The sequence below is a fragment of the Colletotrichum tamarilloi genome (assembly GCF_030869305.1).
Source record: "Colletotrichum tamarilloi strain Tom-12 chromosome Unknown Scaffold_33.1, whole genome shotgun sequence".
NCBI lineage: Eukaryota > Fungi > Ascomycota > Sordariomycetes > Glomerellales > Glomerellaceae > Colletotrichum > Colletotrichum tamarilloi.
The window spans coordinates 13,608-31,742 of NW_026849416.1; the positions used below are offsets into that span (position 1 = coordinate 13,608).

General features: G+C 52.6%; 5 protein-coding genes across 5 annotated transcripts; 3 read left to right on the plus strand and 2 right to left on the minus strand.

Annotated features, from left to right (window-relative positions):
* Positions 1-4,461: 4,461 nt before the first annotated feature.
* On the plus strand, positions 4,462-6,204 carry CTAM01_08878 (uncharacterized protein; the record flags this gene model as incomplete). Its single annotated transcript, XM_060524898.1, has 2 exons — positions 4,462-4,947; positions 5,011-6,204. 2 exons carry the CDS (start codon positions 4,462-4,464, stop codon positions 6,202-6,204), a joined length of 1,680 nt encoding a protein of 559 aa, XP_060380338.1.
* A 1,461-nt stretch (positions 6,205-7,665) lies between these two features.
* CTAM01_08879 (uncharacterized protein) lies at positions 7,666-10,365 on the minus strand (the record flags this gene model as incomplete). The annotated part of the gene is made up of 4 exons (XM_060524899.1): positions 7,666-8,173; positions 8,355-8,702; positions 8,766-9,163; positions 9,220-10,365. The coding sequence occupies 4 exons, from the start codon at positions 10,363-10,365 to the stop codon at positions 7,666-7,668; spliced, it is 2,400 nt and encodes a 799-aa protein (XP_060380339.1).
* Positions 10,366-10,758: 393 nt separating this feature from the next.
* CTAM01_08880 (ABC transporter) lies at positions 10,759-15,744 on the plus strand (the record flags this gene model as incomplete). Its single annotated transcript, XM_060524900.1, has 12 exons — positions 10,759-10,977; positions 11,037-12,072; positions 12,128-12,361; positions 12,414-13,153; positions 13,217-13,379; positions 13,442-13,780; positions 13,836-13,959; positions 14,018-14,089; positions 14,143-14,193; positions 14,261-14,325; positions 14,387-15,467; positions 15,522-15,744. 12 exons carry the CDS (start codon positions 10,759-10,761, stop codon positions 15,742-15,744), a joined length of 4,347 nt encoding a protein of 1,448 aa, XP_060380340.1.
* Positions 15,745-16,136: 392 nt separating this feature from the next.
* On the plus strand, positions 16,137-16,859 carry CTAM01_08881 (uncharacterized protein; the record flags this gene model as incomplete). The annotated part of the gene is made up of 2 exons (XM_060524901.1): positions 16,137-16,487; positions 16,539-16,859. 2 exons carry the CDS (start codon positions 16,137-16,139, stop codon positions 16,857-16,859), a joined length of 672 nt encoding a protein of 223 aa, XP_060380341.1.
* Positions 16,860-16,987: 128 nt separating this feature from the next.
* CTAM01_08882 (uncharacterized protein) lies at positions 16,988-17,797 on the minus strand (the record flags this gene model as incomplete). The annotated part of the gene is made up of 1 exon (XM_060524902.1): positions 16,988-17,797. One exon carries the CDS (start codon positions 17,795-17,797, stop codon positions 16,988-16,990), a length of 810 nt encoding a protein of 269 aa, XP_060380342.1.
* Positions 17,798-18,135: the final 338 nt, after the last annotated feature.

Below are 18,135 nucleotides of genomic sequence, written 5' to 3' on the forward strand. Positions count from 1 at the left end.
GGCTTGAACTAGGGTCGCCCTTAGGATCGGAATCCATACCTACTTGTTCGTACAGCGAGCGTACCGGCCGACATGTGCCCATCCCATCACGAACGAATGACCTGGCGGATGTCGGCGGCTGAAGAGACATGGCGCTGAGCCAGATGATCCGTCGAACGACGACAGTGGAGATGTTTGGCCAGGGAGCGGCAAGGGAAGAAAAGCCACACGGGCGCCTCGTGTCTCGATTGCTGACAGTTAGAGACCGCAATGCTGCCGTGATGTCTGAGTCCAGCCGCAGATTCACCACCCAATCTCAGCGCATCGCATCGTGTCGCAAAGCATCGCCAGTCACGGGGGGGGGGGGGGCCTGTCGCAGAGGCACAGTTACCTAAGGTAGGTAGTAGAGAAGGGCGCGCCAGAGTCGGACGCAGGCCGCCTGCGTGAACGAATTAGTGATGCATCATCCAATTGCTTGACTGAAAGACGCGCCGACGTGGAAGGCTGCGAGCAAGTCAAGGCAAGACATTGGCAATTCCTTACGAAGACTTTCTTCCTTCTCGGAAGGATGACGGGGCAACAGGGACCGGGGGGTTCTGGGCGTGTCATGTTGTGGGATTGACATCTGGGCGAATCGGAGGGAGGAACCGGTGGCTCACCAGACCAAGACTTAAAAGGAAGGGCCTGAGTCTTGACACCTGGGGGAAGATGTGGGAAGGAAGGGAGGCGGCGGAGCCAATGAACGCCACAAAAAAGTGGCCGGGGAAGATACTTCGGTACTTTGCCGGTACGTACTCTGGAGATTACTGTGGAGCGACAATCTGGCACCAACTGGCAAGAACTAAGGATTGGACCTGCCCTCAGGACGGCGCTGAACGCTTGTTGCCTGCCTCTTCGGCGCTTCTATGGCGCTTTCCCCAAGTCCCTATGCCAAAAGTCTCCAGTCTACTTCTCCACGGGGGCACCTTTTTTCAATGGAATTATGGAATTATGGGAATTCCTTACTTTTAATCGTTGGGCCATGGCTGTGACAGGCCCACTGCGTGTTATTCCCACGGGACAGGTCCATGTCGGATAAAGAATACCCCTCGGGGACCCCACCAAACGCGGGTGAAAGTAACCCGAATGAAGATAATCGGGAGTTTTAGGGGGAGAAAACTCTGACACTCTTGTTCTGTAGGCCATTTGTTGGTGAAAATTCTGAAATTGCATGAAGCGATCGTGAGATTCAGGAGGTCATCAAACGTAAGCAGGTAACTGCATCTCCAAATTAGTCCACATACAGTCAAACGCTCATACCAAAACCATGTCAAACGGCGACGATGACTTGGCCAGGACCACTAGGCAAGAAAAGGAGAAGGCATGTCATCACTGGACCACGGCCACCGGGCGCTTGGCCAGAAATGGGCGCATTTCATCAAGTCTGCCGTTGTCTACTACCTACAAGTAGGAGCCTAGGACTACTGCATGCCTGGCCCATGTTCGTCGTCGCCGCTTTCCTTCCCTTCCGCGTTCCCCTCCCTGCGACGTAGATGAGTAGTGCCGTGTCGATGACATTCTTGGGCGTCCTCAACTCTGGAAACTCTGGAGTCTGCAGATAGAGACGCGCCTTGGTATGCAGATTATCGCTGCATGAGCTCGGGGCCAAGCTCGGCACGTTCTGACTTGGCGCACAGCTGGCCCCCTCCCCCGCCGCAGTCCTGCGCCGGCCATGGCCCACCCATGGGGGAGGCAAAGTGTCACGCATTTCTAGATTCCAAGACCTCTCCAAGCCGGGGTTGCGTGCGGGCGGTTCATCTATTCGGCGCTTGTTGCGATGCAAGCGATGAAAGCATATCGAACTACTCTCGTCAGGATCGTCAAATGACCTCGAAACGACCGGTCCGACTACGTGACACTTTCCGCGTTTAGACTTTGGGGATTCCAGCGCATCGTTTTCGGTGTGCAGGGTGTCAGGTAGGTAGGTAGGTCTTCAATTAGACATCTTGCACCCTCGTGAGATTGCAACCAAAGACAGACGCGCCGAGTCGCGACTTGGAATCTCTTGCTGCAGCCTACCAGAAGTTCAGAACCATCCACCAACAAACAGCGGCAGAGACCACCCGTTCGTCTGGTCCGTTTGCTTGATCTCCAGTTGACAGATTCTTTGTCAGACCCGAGAGCCCGAGCCGAAGGGTCGAGACCGGACCCAGATCAGCAGAGCCCCAGTGCTTTTTTCTTCGAATTTTCATCGACCTGTTCCAACACGAGCCGAACATCGGGTGAAAATAGCAGCAAACGGATGGAACACGAACAGAGAAAAATCGTGTCGTGTCCCGTGCCCACGCTCTTCTCCGGCGCAGCGCAAAAGACCTGAACTGCCAGAACAAACAGCAGAGCCGGGAGCGGTCAAGGGTCTGGATCGAGCCTAGCGTCGATTCATCAGTAAAAAAAAGGATGACCAAGTCTCCAGGGCCCCGCCCCGCAAAACGCCACGCGACGGCGAGACAACGGCGAAATCCATTTCCCCAGCTTTTTTTTTCTTCCTCTTGGTCTCTTTTCTGCTTGGGGCATTTTGGGGGGGGCCTCGGTGCTTGGGAAAGAACCCCCGTGACCCGGTGGCTGCGCTCTCCATGTTGGGCACGAAAGGGGGTCCCCAGGGGGCCAGACAGCTGAAGACTGGAGTCCCCGGGCCAGTGTGGTCTCCCCCAGTTATTGTTCCCCAGTGGCTAATTTTCACGTCCAATTCCAATAATCGTGTGTGCTAATAGCCTACCTGGGGGAAGGGAAATGTCTTGCCCCTTCGACTTGTCATCCCCTCTGGCTCTCAGTTTTCCAAATGTTTTAGTGCTTGTAGTGGACTGCCGGTCATCGCGCGCCACTGACGAGTCAATCTGTCCACCAAGGTAGTGGGCATCGGCCGCTAAACTACTCTTTCCTCTCCTGCTGCGAACCTGGCTAGTGAGGCCGTGTTCAGTCCAGATCCGCCTGGAACTGATGATCTGATGGTTTTGGTCCACCTGGAGTCATTGAATTCTTACCAAGTGGATGATGATGCTTCTGCTCGAGTTCCAATTCTTTTCGGTTCATGTACCTTTTCTACGTGCTACAGGAGCATTGAGTACCTTACATTTGCATTCTTTTTGCTAGGGAGTCGCTCGTTCCTTCCCGCCCGTCTAGCATATCTCATTGTCACTCGTCGGCTGCCGTGGCAGGTGCTCCCCTCTAGCCGACGGAAGTCCTAAAAGTCAATGGCAATTGGGGAAGGGCCTTTTCAACCACGGCGTCCTTGTTTCCCCAAATGTTCGCTCCCACGTTGGCAAGAAATTGAATGCCCAAACAAACAGACCACAAATTAAGGTGACATGCACCTCGAGCTCTGCATCCTCATCCTCGTACCTGAAGAGCAAGTACGACCGCAATGCTGAATGGCACCTTGAGGTAGCTATCGTCAGGCGAGTGAAGAACCTACCTAACCAAGAAATGGAATGGAAAGAAGGAATAAAAGTACCTTCCAGCCCAAGGACCATTGTGTGAGACGGGAGGTACCTCCCACATCGCGCGCTAACCTGGACGGGGAGCAGTTCCTTCCATGTACCCTTGGTGCCTTGTACCTCTCCTGGTCTCCCATCTGTCTGTCTCTCTCTCTTTCTCATGACTGTTTGGCTGCCACCCCCGTCGTCCTTCCCTCCTTCCCCGTGGCCTGCCCGCCCCGCGGCCCCTTCCCAACTCGTCGGGAGTCCCCTTCCCACCCCCCCTCGTACGCCGTACCTTCTTCTTAGTCTTCCACCCCTCCCCTTCCCCCTCGGCCTCCACGCCTGCCCAAAAGTTATCGGCCCTATTAAGCATGAGCTAGCAGGAGCTTCAATATGGGGACGGCTAACCAACGGGGCTAACCCAATGGAAACTCGTTCTCGATGAACTGTGACCTGCAGACCCTCGGAATGGGGAGATGAAGCACCACACACACTCACACATACACAACACTCCTCTTCACCACGTCCATACGACATAGGCATAGGCATACCTAAGCGTAGTAAGGTCTTCATCGACAACACGGCAGCCTGCTCTGCTCTGTTTGAGTCTGACTGACCCATACGCATCGGCCTGGCCTGTCGTCTCATTCTCATTCCCCATTCCAGACCCAAGTCTTGGTGTCACACCCCCCTCCCCTAGTAAGGTATCTCCAATTCCCCCCCAGTTCTCAGTCCCCAGTCCATCAGTCGGTACTACCACACACACCCCCATGCCAGACAGGCGGACTGACACGGACGCAGCTGCGTAGCATTACCTTTCCCTTTGCACCTTCTTGGACGTGACACCAAGACTGATAAAAGGTCCTCGTCTCGCCCTCACTTTCTCACTTGCTCCCCTCCCTTCCTCACGAGCTTCCTCGCCAACAACTCTCCCGACAAGCTTCCTCTCGTCCTCCCCTTTCCCATACAATCAGCTCGGATCATCGCCAAGCTCCCGAGGCGAACAACAACAGCAACAACCTCCACAATGGAGAAAGAAACCGGCGTTACGCGCGAGCCCGTCCAGGGCCTCGCCGTCACCGACAATGTCGACCAGATCGAGGCCCCCGTCACATGGAAGGCCTACCTGATCTGCGCCTTTGCCTCCTTTGGAGGTATCTTCTTCGGATACGACTCCGGTTACATCAACGGTGTCCTGGGTTCCATCAACTTCATCGAGGCCGTCGAGGGCAAGGGTGCCACCGCCATTGGCGAATCTGACACCTCCCTCATCGTCTCTATTCTTTCCTGCGGTACTTTCTTCGGTGCTCTCATTGCTGGTGACGTTGCCGACTGGATGGGACGCAAGTGGACTGTCATTCTCGGTTGCTTTATCTACATGATCGGTGTCGTCATTCAGATGATCACTGGTGTCGGTTCCTCCCCTCTCGCTCCCATCGTTACCGGTCGTCTCATCGCTGGTATCGGTGTGGGTTTCGAGTCCGCCGTTGTCATTCTGTACATGTCTGAGATTGTAAGCTTTTCACATTGGCGCCCTCACGAATCCCCAGAGTATTCCACTAACACAGTTCCATAGTCTCCCAAGAAGGTTCGTGGCGCTCTCGTCGCCGGATACCAATTCTGCATCACCATCGGTCTTCTCCTGGCTGCTTGCGTCGTCTACGGCACCAAGGACCGCACCGACACTGGCGCCTACCGCATCCCCATCGCCATTCAGTTCCCTTGGGCTCTGATCCTTGGTGGTGGTCTCATGCTCTTCCCTGACTCCCCCAGATACTTCGTCAAGAAGGGCAGACTCGCCGATGCCGCCGCCTCCCTTTCCAAGCTTCGCGGCCAGCCCGAGAACTCTGAGTACATCCAGGTCGAGCTTGCTGAGATCGTCGCCAACGAGGAGTACGAGCGCCAGCTCATCCCTTCTGCCACTTGGTTCGGCTCATGGGCCAACTGCTTCAGCGGTTCCGTCTTCAAGGCCAACTCCAACCTGCGCAAGACCATTCTCGGTACTTCCCTCCAGATGATGCAGCAGTGGACCGGTGTCAACTTTATCTTCTACTACTCGACTCCTTTCCTCCAGTCCACCGGTGCCATTAGCAACACCTTCTTGATCTCCCTGGTCTTCACCCTCGTCAACGTCTGCTCCACTCCCTTGTCCTTCTGGACTGTTGAGCGTTTCGGTCGCCGCACCATCCTTCTCTGGGGTGCCGCTGGTATGACCATCTGCCAGTTCCTCGTTGCCATCATTGGTGTTACGGTCGGTTTCAACCACACCCACCCGGACCCCAGCGATGCCACCAAGAGCATCGCCAACAACATTCCCGCTGTCAACGCCCAGATCGCCTTCATCGCCATCTTCATCTTCTGGTTTGCCTCTACGTGGGGACCCGGTGCCTGGATTCTCATTGGTGAAGTCTTCCCTCTGCCCATCCGCTCCCGCGGTGTTGCTCTGTCCACTGCCTCCAACTGGCTCTGGAACACCATCATTGCCGTCATCACCCCCTACATGGTCGGTGAGAAGCGTGGCAACCTCAAGTCCTCTGTCTTCTTCGTCTGGGGTGGTCTCTGCACCTGCGCCCTGGTCTACACCTACTTCCTGGTTCCCGAGACCAAGGGTTTGTCCCTGGAGCAGGTTGACAAGATGATGGAGGAGACCACTCCCCGCACTTCCGCCAAGTGGAAGCCCCATGAGACCTTCGCCTCCCAGGTCGCCCGTAACGGCGTCCTCGACAAGGTCCACGTCGACAACATTGAGCGTCGCACTTCCAACGTCTAAGTGCGCGTCTATCTAATGTTCATTTTCACTTTTATCTATACCCCTAGTATATTACCCGTCTTACCGGGTGAATAACCTGGGAGGCATCTCTGAAGTTGGGTCCCATTTGGACACATCTTAACAACTTGTAATGCGAAATGTTGATGTGGAATGCATGGCGCGTGGGGGATAACATAGTCGTCACGATCGTGACAAGTTTACACTACCGCTCAAAGATAACTGTTAATACAACTAAAAAAGTTGAATACGATATTCTCATTTGTTTTCCAAGTGATTGTGCTTAGCAGCCTGGGGTTTACACGATGAGTAGCTGCACCTTACCTCTGCAGAGTGATGGAATTAACAAAACATGAGAATAAAATGACAAGGGCCTTCATTATTCATGCACCCTTCTGGGTATTTCTTCCGGCACCATCTGTGGCACTACGTCGGGTTGAGGCTTCGGCAGATCGTGGCCTTGCCTGAACTGGGGCAAGTTGAGCGGGTCTCGGATCTCTTGGCTGCATTCTGCAGGGACGGGGCTCCCGAACTGCAAGCTACTGTGTAACACTTGGGGGTACTAGGACACTTTTCGAGGTTCGCGAACACCATGAAGAGATTGTGCGGGTGATGTCATGACTCCTTGGACGTTTATAATTGAAGTGGATTGGAAAGTATCTTTGGGTCCAGCCACATGCGTGCTTCATGTGGGTTGCTGAAAGGCAAACCTCCAAGTTGGTCACCAACCTTTCGCGTGGGAACGCTTCATATGGCTGTTACATGAGGAGGTGGAATGGCTGGCTCTGGTTTCTATAAATACTTAGATTTCGATTGCTCTGGATATTGACCAACCAGGTCCACTGGTTTTTTTGTTTGGGTTCGGGCGCCCTTCTCCGCCTCCTCACAGGCGAGTTCAGGTCTGTCACTGGCATACCTAACTCGTAATCACGCCACATCGTCTAAGTAAGCTTGCAGTGGTAGTGGTGAGTACCTTTCAGGTCTCGGCGAATATTTCGTACTTGATTTCTTCTCCAAGGCGGAAGGAGGGAGCTTCTCCTTAGGACGTATGTCTAGTAATTGGGAGATGGATGATTTTCAATTGGCTGTCAATGAGCGTGCCTGTCATGCGTTCTGCGTGCGCGCTACCTCAAGGTCTACCCCGAGGGATGCGTATCATAGTTAACCCAGTAGAGGGTGGGTTGGCCAGCCCGGAGTTACTTCTTCAACACATTTTTGCCAGCCTCGACTATTGTGCGGCATTGTATTGCTCGAATCAATCTCCTATAACTTTCTATTAGGACCGAAAGTGTGCTGACCACTCATCTTCTGGGCACGGCACTACACAACATCGTCATCATTCCTCGAAGGACGTAACGGATAGACGTGTGATTCGAACGCCCAGTACCCTTCATGCAGAAGGAGCAGCCTTCTACGTACCTACGTGTGGGTTAAAATCGAGCGCCATGCGGCGCCCAAGGTCCCTCATACCGCCACCCCGTAGCCCGCCTTGTGCTGCACCCTGTGAAAGAGCCGCTGGAGCGTCTCCCGCATGCGCTCGAGATCACGCGCCTCTCTACCCCATCGCCCCAGAACCCTCAGCGCAAGCCGCACGAGAGACATCCAGTTCGATGGCGGCTCTACAGGATGGTTCCCTGCCGCGACGACCGCGAGGACCATGACGGCGCAGGAGAATGCGCGGCGGGCGACGAACCAGCTTCCGCCGTGGCGGTGGTGGTGCGCCGTTTTGACGATCATGGCGGCGCAGGTGTCGACGGCTTTTTGAGCGAGGTGGATCACACGCGGGTTCGTCAGGTGCTGGTGGCTCTGGTCGTGTTGGCCATGGCCCTGGGTTCCGTGGAGGGCGCAGTAGAGGAGCGGGCGGAGGGTTGATTCGCGCCATCCTTGGAAGCGACCTTGGAGATAGAATGCGAGTTCGTTTTCTGGGTAGTCGTGTTCGGTAAATTGGATCAGAAGCGGAAGATGGGAGTGTCTGGGAGACGTGTAAGTTGGGCATTCGGCTGGTGTGGTTGCTGTGCTGAATTCCTCGGATATTTATTCGCGCTGCTTCGAGGTCCGCCAAGACTGGGGAAATCAAGTGGAGGACTCGGTTTGGGGGCACAGGAAAGTAGTCCGCACGGATAACATGGGAAGGCGGGGCAGAAGTAACTGACAATTGCGAAATTTCCTTTTCAAACTCATCGTATTGTCGGACTAATAAGTCCTCGTTCCTCAGCCAGTAGGCCTCGCCTTTTCGGTATAACACGGACATGGTGTTTTTGATCGTCCGCCGGAGGGAGATCTCGGCGAGGTAGTAAAGCCAACTGCGTTCTTCTTCCAGGCGTTGTTGAGAGTCTGAGAATGGGGACCAGGCGTAGTCTGAGGGATTCGTGGGTGTCTCGTTGACGCTGATGGTGCACACCGTTGCCGTGGAGAGTGTTGAAGGAGGCGCAGGGAAGGAGTCTGGGTAGGTGAAGTCCTCTAGGCCGCTTGGTCGGAGACCCAAAGTCGGGAGGATCTCACTACTTTCGTCAGTGGAAAGACGCCCACTATACGGTGACAGAGAAAAGGTGAAGGTTACTCACTTCTCAGCCTTGAAGCAAGACCAAAACAGTCGTTGCTCCAGGGGCTGTGTCGGCTCTTCCCGTCCACTGGGCCCCCTCCATGGCCGTCGTCCTCGCCGGAGCAAGTGAGCTTGCAGTCGTGTCGAGGCTTGCTGGATGTAGAAGCAGGCTCGTAGTGGCCGAAGGCGGCACTTTTCGTACATGGAGGCCAGGAACAGACATTGTATGTCAATGATGGAGGGACCTAGAAGGCCGATGCGTTTGGATGCTGCGAGGTAGTACGCCTCCGCGATGCCGCAGTCCTGTGGTTCAAGTATTGGCGGGAGAGGAGTCTCTGATACGTCGATTTGGGTCATGGATGCGGTTTCTTGCGGTGGGATCCAGGGAGTTGTTAGACTTGCCAAGGCGCAGGCGAGGAGCTGTTGGTTGTGATCAGTTGCTAGGGGCGTTGAAGGGGTGAATTGAGGGCTCTTACTACAAGACAGGATGGAGCATCCCACTTGATGCCGTACTCAGTTGCTTGTTTGGCGTAGGCTATTAGTTCGTTGCTCTCGAGGATCGGGTTACGGGGGTGAACATGTGTGAGAAACTTCCGGCAAAGGGGGACGAAAGCATCTTCTTGGATACCTGATCCGTTGACCGTTGAGGAACTGCTGGGCTGATTTAGACCATTATCGGCCATGTCGGTGCCGAATTCCAGGATGAAGGATTCTATTCGTGCGTCGTCCTCTGGTACGATGCCTTCGAAGATAGGCCACCGGAGCATAGACTCGCAGCGGAGGGCCGAGTACAGCGTGCGGGTAGCTTCTTCGCGGTGCTGGTCATGATCTTCCATGAAGTAACCATGAGGTTCACTGTTTTCCCCAAGCTGATGAACCTGGGTCCCACCTATTTGATGGGTTTCCGCCTGAGGTACCTCAGCTTCCACCAACGCCGGCTGGTCTTTCGAGAGGCTTCTTGTTCTCTGTAGCAAGTGTTTAATCTCATCTAGTCTTTCCAAGATGACTGAACTAGCGATGCCTTCATCTTGAGCCTGGGCAGCACTGGCTGCCATCTCTCTTCCTTCTTCATCTTCCCCTTCGTCGCCGTACACGCAGGTCGCATGGTGATGTCGACAGAACCCGCACACGGGATGGACGTTGTCGCATTTCGTCTTGCGAAGACGGCAGAACTGGCACGCTGTTGCTGCGCGTTTTCTTCGCGTGAGATGGGTTGCTGTTTGCGTTATACGTCGTTTCTTGCTTGGTGGGCCGGCTCTGGTTGAGATCGGTGGAGGTAGACTTTCCACTTCTGGTGATGCTGATTGTGATGAAGAAGCTGCAGATGCAGCTATCGCTGTGGACGACGTGCGACGTTGGCGTGTGCGCTGCGAGATTGCGTTGTCGTTGCTAATAAGATCAGGAACGCGCATGATTGTGTGCGTCAGTTTCAGGCCGGTAGGGACCCGGGTCAGTGGCGGATGGTCCGGGGAAAGTACCTTCGGGTACGGGTGCTTGCCTGAGGGCGTGGTGGACGTTCCGGATTCTGGTCCTCCGAGTGGAGAACCGAGGGACGGAGGAAAGAGGGGCCCATCAATCACGACATCGGCACCCCAAGTCCCCTCCTCAATTCGCGTCCCCATTGTTCGGCCCCAATTTCTTAACTCTTATTTCCGCGGCCATTTTGTCCATTCCTAAGATGGCGATTTTTTGCACTCGATACGGTGGGACCCGCTTCCCGGGTCCGGGACGCGACGACATAAGCAATGCATATTCGGGCCAATACCGATTCGATGGTGTCCAATCAGCGGTTATGTGAACCGGATTGACCTGCCTCACTGAGCATAGCACAGCTATCATTTGTAAAGTGAAGGGTCTGATGTAAGACGTTTGCTCACCATGGCGTACATGGTGTCACAAGACGAAAGTCCCTTACACAGCTGCGAGGCTTGAAATACTGGGCTGATTCGCATTCTCTGTGAATGTCCTGGAAGTTGGACTGAGTCGACCGCAATATATCCCCAAAACCCGACTGTATGGCGACTAACACCAGTTGTCCTTTGGGCAGCGATGATCAATTCGGCCCTCGCATTGACTACAACTGCCGCCACTTTGACTTCACTCTCCTTTTTGAAGATGCCATCTTTCACATTCTCCCTTCGGCAGTATTTCTCCTGCTCATTCCATTTCGAATATTTTCCATTGCACGGACACCGGTGAAAGTAGCCACTTACAGACTTGCCTTGTGCAAATTGGTGGGTCTCGACTTGAAGAACTCCCTTCATCCATTTCAAAGATACTAACACTGATGTAGGCTCTCTTGAGCATCTTAACTGTGCTTCATCTCAGTTTCGTCATAATCAACATCAGGTCATTAGCCCCCCGCGCGACAGCTTCACTGGCAGCGGGAATTCTCAACTTCATAGCCGTTTTCGCAGCTACCTTTCACTCGTTCCTCGAAGACCAACGCTCCACTCGCCCATCCGACTTGCTCATACTCTACTTCTCAGCCTCTGCCATACTCTCGCTACCGCGCCTTAGAACTCTATGGCTCATCTCCATTGCCGGAGCGTCTAGAGGTCTCTGGACTGCCATTATCATTCTCACGATCCTAGTCGTTCTCTTGGAGTCCATCGGCAAGAAGCGATTCTTGCGAACAGAGTACCGAGCTCTTACGAAAGAGGAAGAAACTGGCTTCTGGGGTCGCAGCTTCTTCACCTGGCTTATGCCTTTCTTCCGTCTCGGCTACTCGCGGGTCATTCACATCCGGGATATGCCGGAAGTCGACAAAGACCTAGCTGGAGATAGAGCAGGGGCAAGCCTCGAGGCCGCGTGGTCGAAGCGCAAAGGGCAGAAATACCACCCTTTGATCCGCTCTGGCTTTTACGCATATCGCGGGACTCTCTTCGCCGGCGTCATAACGCGTCTCTTTCTCACCGCGTTCACGTTTTGCCAGCCATTCCTCATCACGGCGACAGTGAAATTCATGCAGACGCCCAAGACGCCACAGTCCGAGAGATATGGGCAAGCACTTGTCGGGGCATATGTTCTCACGTATCTCGGTCTAGCGGTCTCCCGAGCTGCATTTTCCCGCCACCAGTTCCGCTTTACGACAATGCTTCGAGCAGGGCTGATGTCCATGATATTCAGACAGACTGTCTCTCTTAAAGCAGATGACTTGAAAGATAGTGCTGCGGTTACTTTGATGGGCACAGATATCGAACGCATCGTACTCACGTTCAACAACTTTCATCAGATTTGGGCTGCCGTTCTGGAAGTTGGCATCGCAATATTTCTCCTGCAACGTCAAATAGCGTCTGCATCTGTAGTACCAGTCGTCATTTCTATCGGTAGGTTGTCCACGAACTGCACTCTGCTCCGCTATGCTAATGGAGATGTCACAAGTCTGCGCTTTTGGCGTCATCCCGGTCTCTAAGACCATTGGAAGGGCACAAACGGCCTGGATTGAACGTTTGCAGAAGAGAGTGGCAGTCACAGCCTCAATGCTGGGAGATATGAAGTCGATCAAAATGCTGGGTCTCTCAGGCGTGTTGTCAACCACTATCACAGAGCTGCGACGTGTTGAGTTAAGGACGTCTGAGAAATTTCGCAAATTAGTACTCTCTCAGATCCTTGTTTGTAAGTTCATCAGTATAATTGATCTCTTATTTCAATGCTAACCTTTTCGCAGCAAATATTCCTGTCGAATTTGCGCCTTTCGCAACATTTGTCATCTACAGTATAATCGCAGTCATCACCAAAGATCAAACATTGACGACAACGAATGCCTTCACCGCTCTGTCTTTGATCGGCCTCTTGACAGAACCACTTTTGCTATTTTGCCAATTCGTGCCTAACATTGTACAGGGGGTGGCTTGCTTCAAGCGCATCGAGATATTTTGCCTCAAAGCACACGAAGGATCACTGTGGGAACACCCCACACCTGCAGCGCGCTCTTCAGTCACCACCTTGAACAGGACAAGCATCGAGCTCGCGGACCATTTGACGCAAAAGTCGTCGGAAGGAATAATAGCCTCGTTCTGTAACGCAAAGATCTCGTGGTCGCCTGATTCAGACATAGTCTTTAAAGACCTATCCTTGACGATAAAGAGAGGCATCACCATGGTCGTAGGCCCTGTTGGATGCGGAAAGTCTTGCCTTATGGAGAGTATCCTCGGAGAGACATCACATAGTGCCGGGACGAGAGAGCGCATGGCTCACGGTATCGCCTACTGCGCGCAGACTCCGTGGATGATGAACGACACCGTGAGAAGGAACATCACTGGTGGCCTCCATCATGATCCGAAATGGTTCGACCAAGTTTTGTGGCTGTGCTCCTTGACTGACGATGTCAAGAATATGCCTGGAGGAGAGTTGTACAACATTGGCAGTAACGGTGCCGGCTTGAGCGGAGGGCAACGACAGCGTGTGGTGAGTTGGAAACCCCTTCCTTTCGAAAGGCAAAAGTATGGCCATGTCTGACATTCTCGCAAGGCGCTCGCTCGCGCGGTCTACTCCAGACACCGAGTTGTAGTCCTCGATGACGTCTTCAGCGGCCTTGATTCCAAAAGTGTCAGCCAGATTTCAAGCCGCCTCTTCAGCAAGGATGGTCACTTCCGCCGGAACGAGATCTCCATCATTCTTGCGACTCACACCAGTAAGACTGCCCACGGGGAGAAGTTGACAGCAACTCGGAAGTTTTCAGCTAACGGCACACAGGTGCGCTCATTCGACATGCAGATGAATTAATCGTTCTCGCCGATGGTGAAGTCCTTAGTCAGGGCCCATATGAACAGGTTGTTGCTAGCTCACCTGAATTAATCACAAAATCGAGATTAGAAGATGACAATAATCTTCAGAGGGGTGAAGAGTCAGAGCAAGCTGAGGAGGCTGTGAAACCCACACAAATCCAGAGGACCCTGGATGCCGAGGAAGACAGACTGCGCCAAAACGGTTCTTGGTCAGTTTACAAATACTACTTCGAGCGAGCTGGTTGGGTAGTAGTTGGCTCGTTCGTCTTCGCCACTTTCACCGAGGCATTTTGCAGCGGATTTACAAGTAAGTCCTCAGGGAATTATACTAATTGCTCCTATCGCTCTAACATGCGTCTTAGATATCTGGTTTCAATGGTGGGTAGAAGCCAACGAAAAACGGCCAAATGACAACCTCGGCATGTATCTTGGGGTTTATGCCCTTCTATTCGCGATGGCATGCATTGGACTTTCCGTGGAATGCTGGTAAGACCTTGAGAGACCTTGATTTCTAAGGCTCAGTGCCGCTGACCATTGCTGGCAGGCTCCTCTTCATACGGATCATCAGCGCGACAGCCATGAGCCTACATGGTGATTTACTGCACACAAGCTTAAGGTAACGCGAGAACCGACCCCAATTTGCTATCGCGTGTGCTGACACTATCTAAGAGCACCTCTTAGCTTTTTCCAGTCCACTGATACAGGTTCAATCACCAACAGGTATTTGTGCCTTATAGCGACGTTTTACTTTGTAGCTAAGCGTGAGTTTGACCTCTTCGTAATCTAGATTCAGCCAGGATCTTAATCTGGTTGATGTGACTCTTCCATCCAATGCCATTAACTTTGCCTCGAGTAAGTTTCCTCTCTTCAAAACCTTTCTAGCTACTCTTTTGCTGGGCTAACTCTTTCAAAGATGCTTGCGCTTGCATCGTGAAGCTCATAATACTATGTGTCATGGGCAAGTACTTGGCGACATCCGTGCCTCTTCTAGTAGGTGTGCTCTTCTTCGTTCAACGATACTATCTCCGCACCTCTCGCCAGGTCCGTCTCCTCGACATCGAAGCCAAGGCCCCAATCTACACCCACTTTCTTGAAACACTCAAGGGTGTTGCCACTATTCGTGCCTATCAATGGGAAGAGGACTTTGAGGAGCAGGCGACAAAACTCCTGAATACGTCACAGAAACCCCACTACATGCTAGCCTGTATACAACAATGGCTCGCGCTCGTCCTGGATCTCATTGTCGGGGCTCTGGCTCTCATCATAGTCAGCATGGCAACTTCCATTACCGATAAGTTTTCTCCTGGAGCAATTGGTGTTTCCATGGTCTTGGTCCTGGGGTTCAACAATTCTCTTGCGACAACAATCAAGAACTGGACTGCTCTGGAAACTTCAATCGGTGCTGTGGCCAGAATAAGAGAGTTTGCACAGACAACGCCTTCCGAGGAGCGTGAGCTGGGAAGCTCCGGTGTCCCTCCTGAAAGGTGGCCAATGCAAGGTCGCATCGCCTTTGAGAGCGTCACTGCGAGATACACAAAAGACGGAGATGCAACTCTGAAGAACTTGTCACTTTCAATATCATCCGGCCAGAAGATTGCAGTCTGCGGACCATCAGGCAGCGGCAAGACCTCCTTTGTTCTCTCACTTCTTCAAATGATTGAAGTTACAGAAGGGAAGATTTCTATCGACGGCATTGATCTCGAAGGTCTGGAGAGAGCGGGAGTACGTTCACGAATCAACGTCATACCTCAGGAGCCATTCTTCATCCCGGGCAGCGTCCGGTTCAACTTAGATCCACACTCCCGCGAAAGTAGTGAGACGATCAAAGCAGCGCTCGATAAAGTTGGCCTCCTGGGCAAGATCGCTATGGCAGGTGGTCTGGACAGCGAACTAGATGCCGATGGGTTCTCCGTAGGGGAAAGACAACTTCTAGCTTTGACGCGCGCCCTCGTTGAAAGGAGCCAAGTTTTGATCTTGGATGAAGCTACAAGCAGGTATAGACTTTCCCTCAACACTCGCATACCATCCATCAACTAATATTGGTTTAGCGTCGACCAAGACACGGAAGACAAGATGCAGCGAATTATCGAGGAAAAGTTCTTAGAGCAGACTGTAATCTCTGTCATACACCGTCTGAGATTCATCGAAAAGTATGACCGGGTGCTCCTCTTGAAACAGGGAGAGGTCGTGGAGTGGGATTCCCCCGATACCTTGCTCGCGACTGATTCCGAGTTCAAGAAGCTACTAACAGCTACGCAAACTCTGCATTGAGAAACAAGTAATAGAATAGTGGCATCGTAGAGATACTAGGCAATTTCAGAAGTTGGTTCAGGGGGGCAATTTGCTGTGGACTTGAAACTCCACCTATGTTAACCTTGACTTAGCGGTATAATCTGAGGTACTACCAAGACGAGCGGCAGGAAGGCAACAGCCGGCTGATCCATGCTCCGTCCCGTAAGGGTCGGATAAGTTGCGGGTCAATATGGTGCGGGGTACGTCGGTGATTGATGACGGTGCTTGGGACCAGCGACGGAAAGTTGATGTCAGTGTTCAGGGACAAATCATACATGGCGAAAGACACTTAGAACTCTAAATTACTATCAAGCAACGAAATTCAATCTACTCGCGAGCAAATCCAAGTCTTCATAGAAACTCCCCTGGACATGGCGCGGAAGATTAGATTAGGAATTATCACACCTTCTTCTAATACTAGCCTTGAACCTCTCACACAAGCCATCATCTCCGGGCTTCCGGATGTCACAGTTCACTTTTCTCGTTTTCGAGTCCTGAAGATCAGCCTAGATGAGGATGGGCTCGACCAGTTTCAGACCAATAACTTGATCTCAGCCGCGCAGCTTTTGGCCGATGCTGAGGTTGACATGATCGGTTGGAGTGGTACTTCGTCGGGTTGGCTGGGGTTTGAAGCCGATAAAAAGTTGTGTGCGGATATCACTGCGGCAACAGGAATTCCCGCGACGACTTCCGTTCTCGCGCTAAACAAGGCCTTGCAAAAGTTTGACGTCAAAGATCTTGGCTTGGTCACTCCTTACACAGATGATGTCCAGGAAGCCATCATTCGGAACTATTCACGTGTCGGAGTGAGTTGCCAGAAAGAACGACATCTAGACCTTACGATGAACTCGTCTTTTGGTCGCGTCGACGAAACTACGTTAGACGGTCTCGTGAGCGCTGTGGCGGCTCAAAGACCAGAAGCAATGGCAATATTCTGCACAAATCTGAGAGCAGCTCAGAGGGTGGCTTTTTGGGAGGATAGGCATGGCATCCTCATACTTGATACCGTTATCACAGTCATTTGGGATATGTTGCGAGAATCCAAGGTTGACATGAAACCCTTGGGTGATTGGGGAAAATTGTTCTCAAAGTAGTAAAGGCCAGTGACTGTTGGTACATGCAGGTATAATTTACATAAGGTTGAGAAATATTTCTAAGGAGCTGTGTGAAGACCTTGCCTTCGCGCCACAACACGCTCTTCGTTTGACATCCAGTCGTGTCATCATAGTCCGAATGGAAGATTGATCGGAAGTCCTCCGCCAAAGGGAATATTGACGGGAAGCCTACCGCCGTTGTTATTTCGGCCACCAAAGGGGAAGCCTCCGCCGACAAAGGGAGTATTGTCGAAGTTGACCGTGTTTGGCCCACGTGAGTCGGATGTCCATGACCAGGAGCGACTTCCGTCGCCACCAATATCGATGTTGACGTGCACTCTTCTTCGCGATCCGTCTTCATCTCTGTTATCATCTTGCTCGTTTCTTTGCTGATCTTGTCGTGAATTTTGGCGCCTCTGCTCTGGTCTGGAATTCTGTCGCTGCCGGCTATTGCGTGTTCTTTGAGGCTCTGGCCTCGGCTCAGGTCGCCGTGGTACCTCTTCATCAAAGGAATTATTTCCTTCATCATCTTCTGGCTGCTCATATCGGCGGCGTTGCTGCTGCTGCTGTTGCCTCGGCGGTGGAAGTGGCGGCTCTCTGGGTGTTTTTATATCACCGTACATTCCGTAGATGCTGTCCTCCCAGTTCTTATTTGGTTCGGGCTTCTTTTGTTCCCGGCGTGACGGGGGTGACCGAGAAAGCTTCGGAGGTTCTGTGGTCTCCTGACTGTAGCGCGAGCTCTCATCAGTTCTGCCCGTACTATATCTGGCGCTGCTCCGATCAAAGTTGTTGCTGTATGAGCTCGTATATGGTTGGCTCTGCTGCGAACCTGGTGGCGTTTGGCGGACCAGGGCAGTGGAAGGCGGGAATGGAGATTGTCCGGGGCGAGGATTACTGGAGTTGCCCATACTCCCATTGGAGCCTGTTTTGTTGCTCATTCTCTTTTGTTTTACAAGGATAATCAGCTGTCGACTCTATTGATTGCAAGCAAGAGTATTATCTATCCTGTAGACTTTGGACTTTGCAATCGGAATTTATCAACTTAGACTTACGGTATGTTATATATTTTGCAGCTCTATGCAAAGCCACGCCCAGGCAATGATCTGGTTGACAGTGGCGCCATAATCCTCCGACTCAAGATTTATGCGTTTCATGATGTCCTATGGGGCTGGCGAGAACTTGCGTTTCCTTATGGATGGGTCGAGACCTTACGATGTTTGTGACTGAACGCGTTTGAGATTCTCCCTGATGATTCGGATCAGCGAAACATCAGACC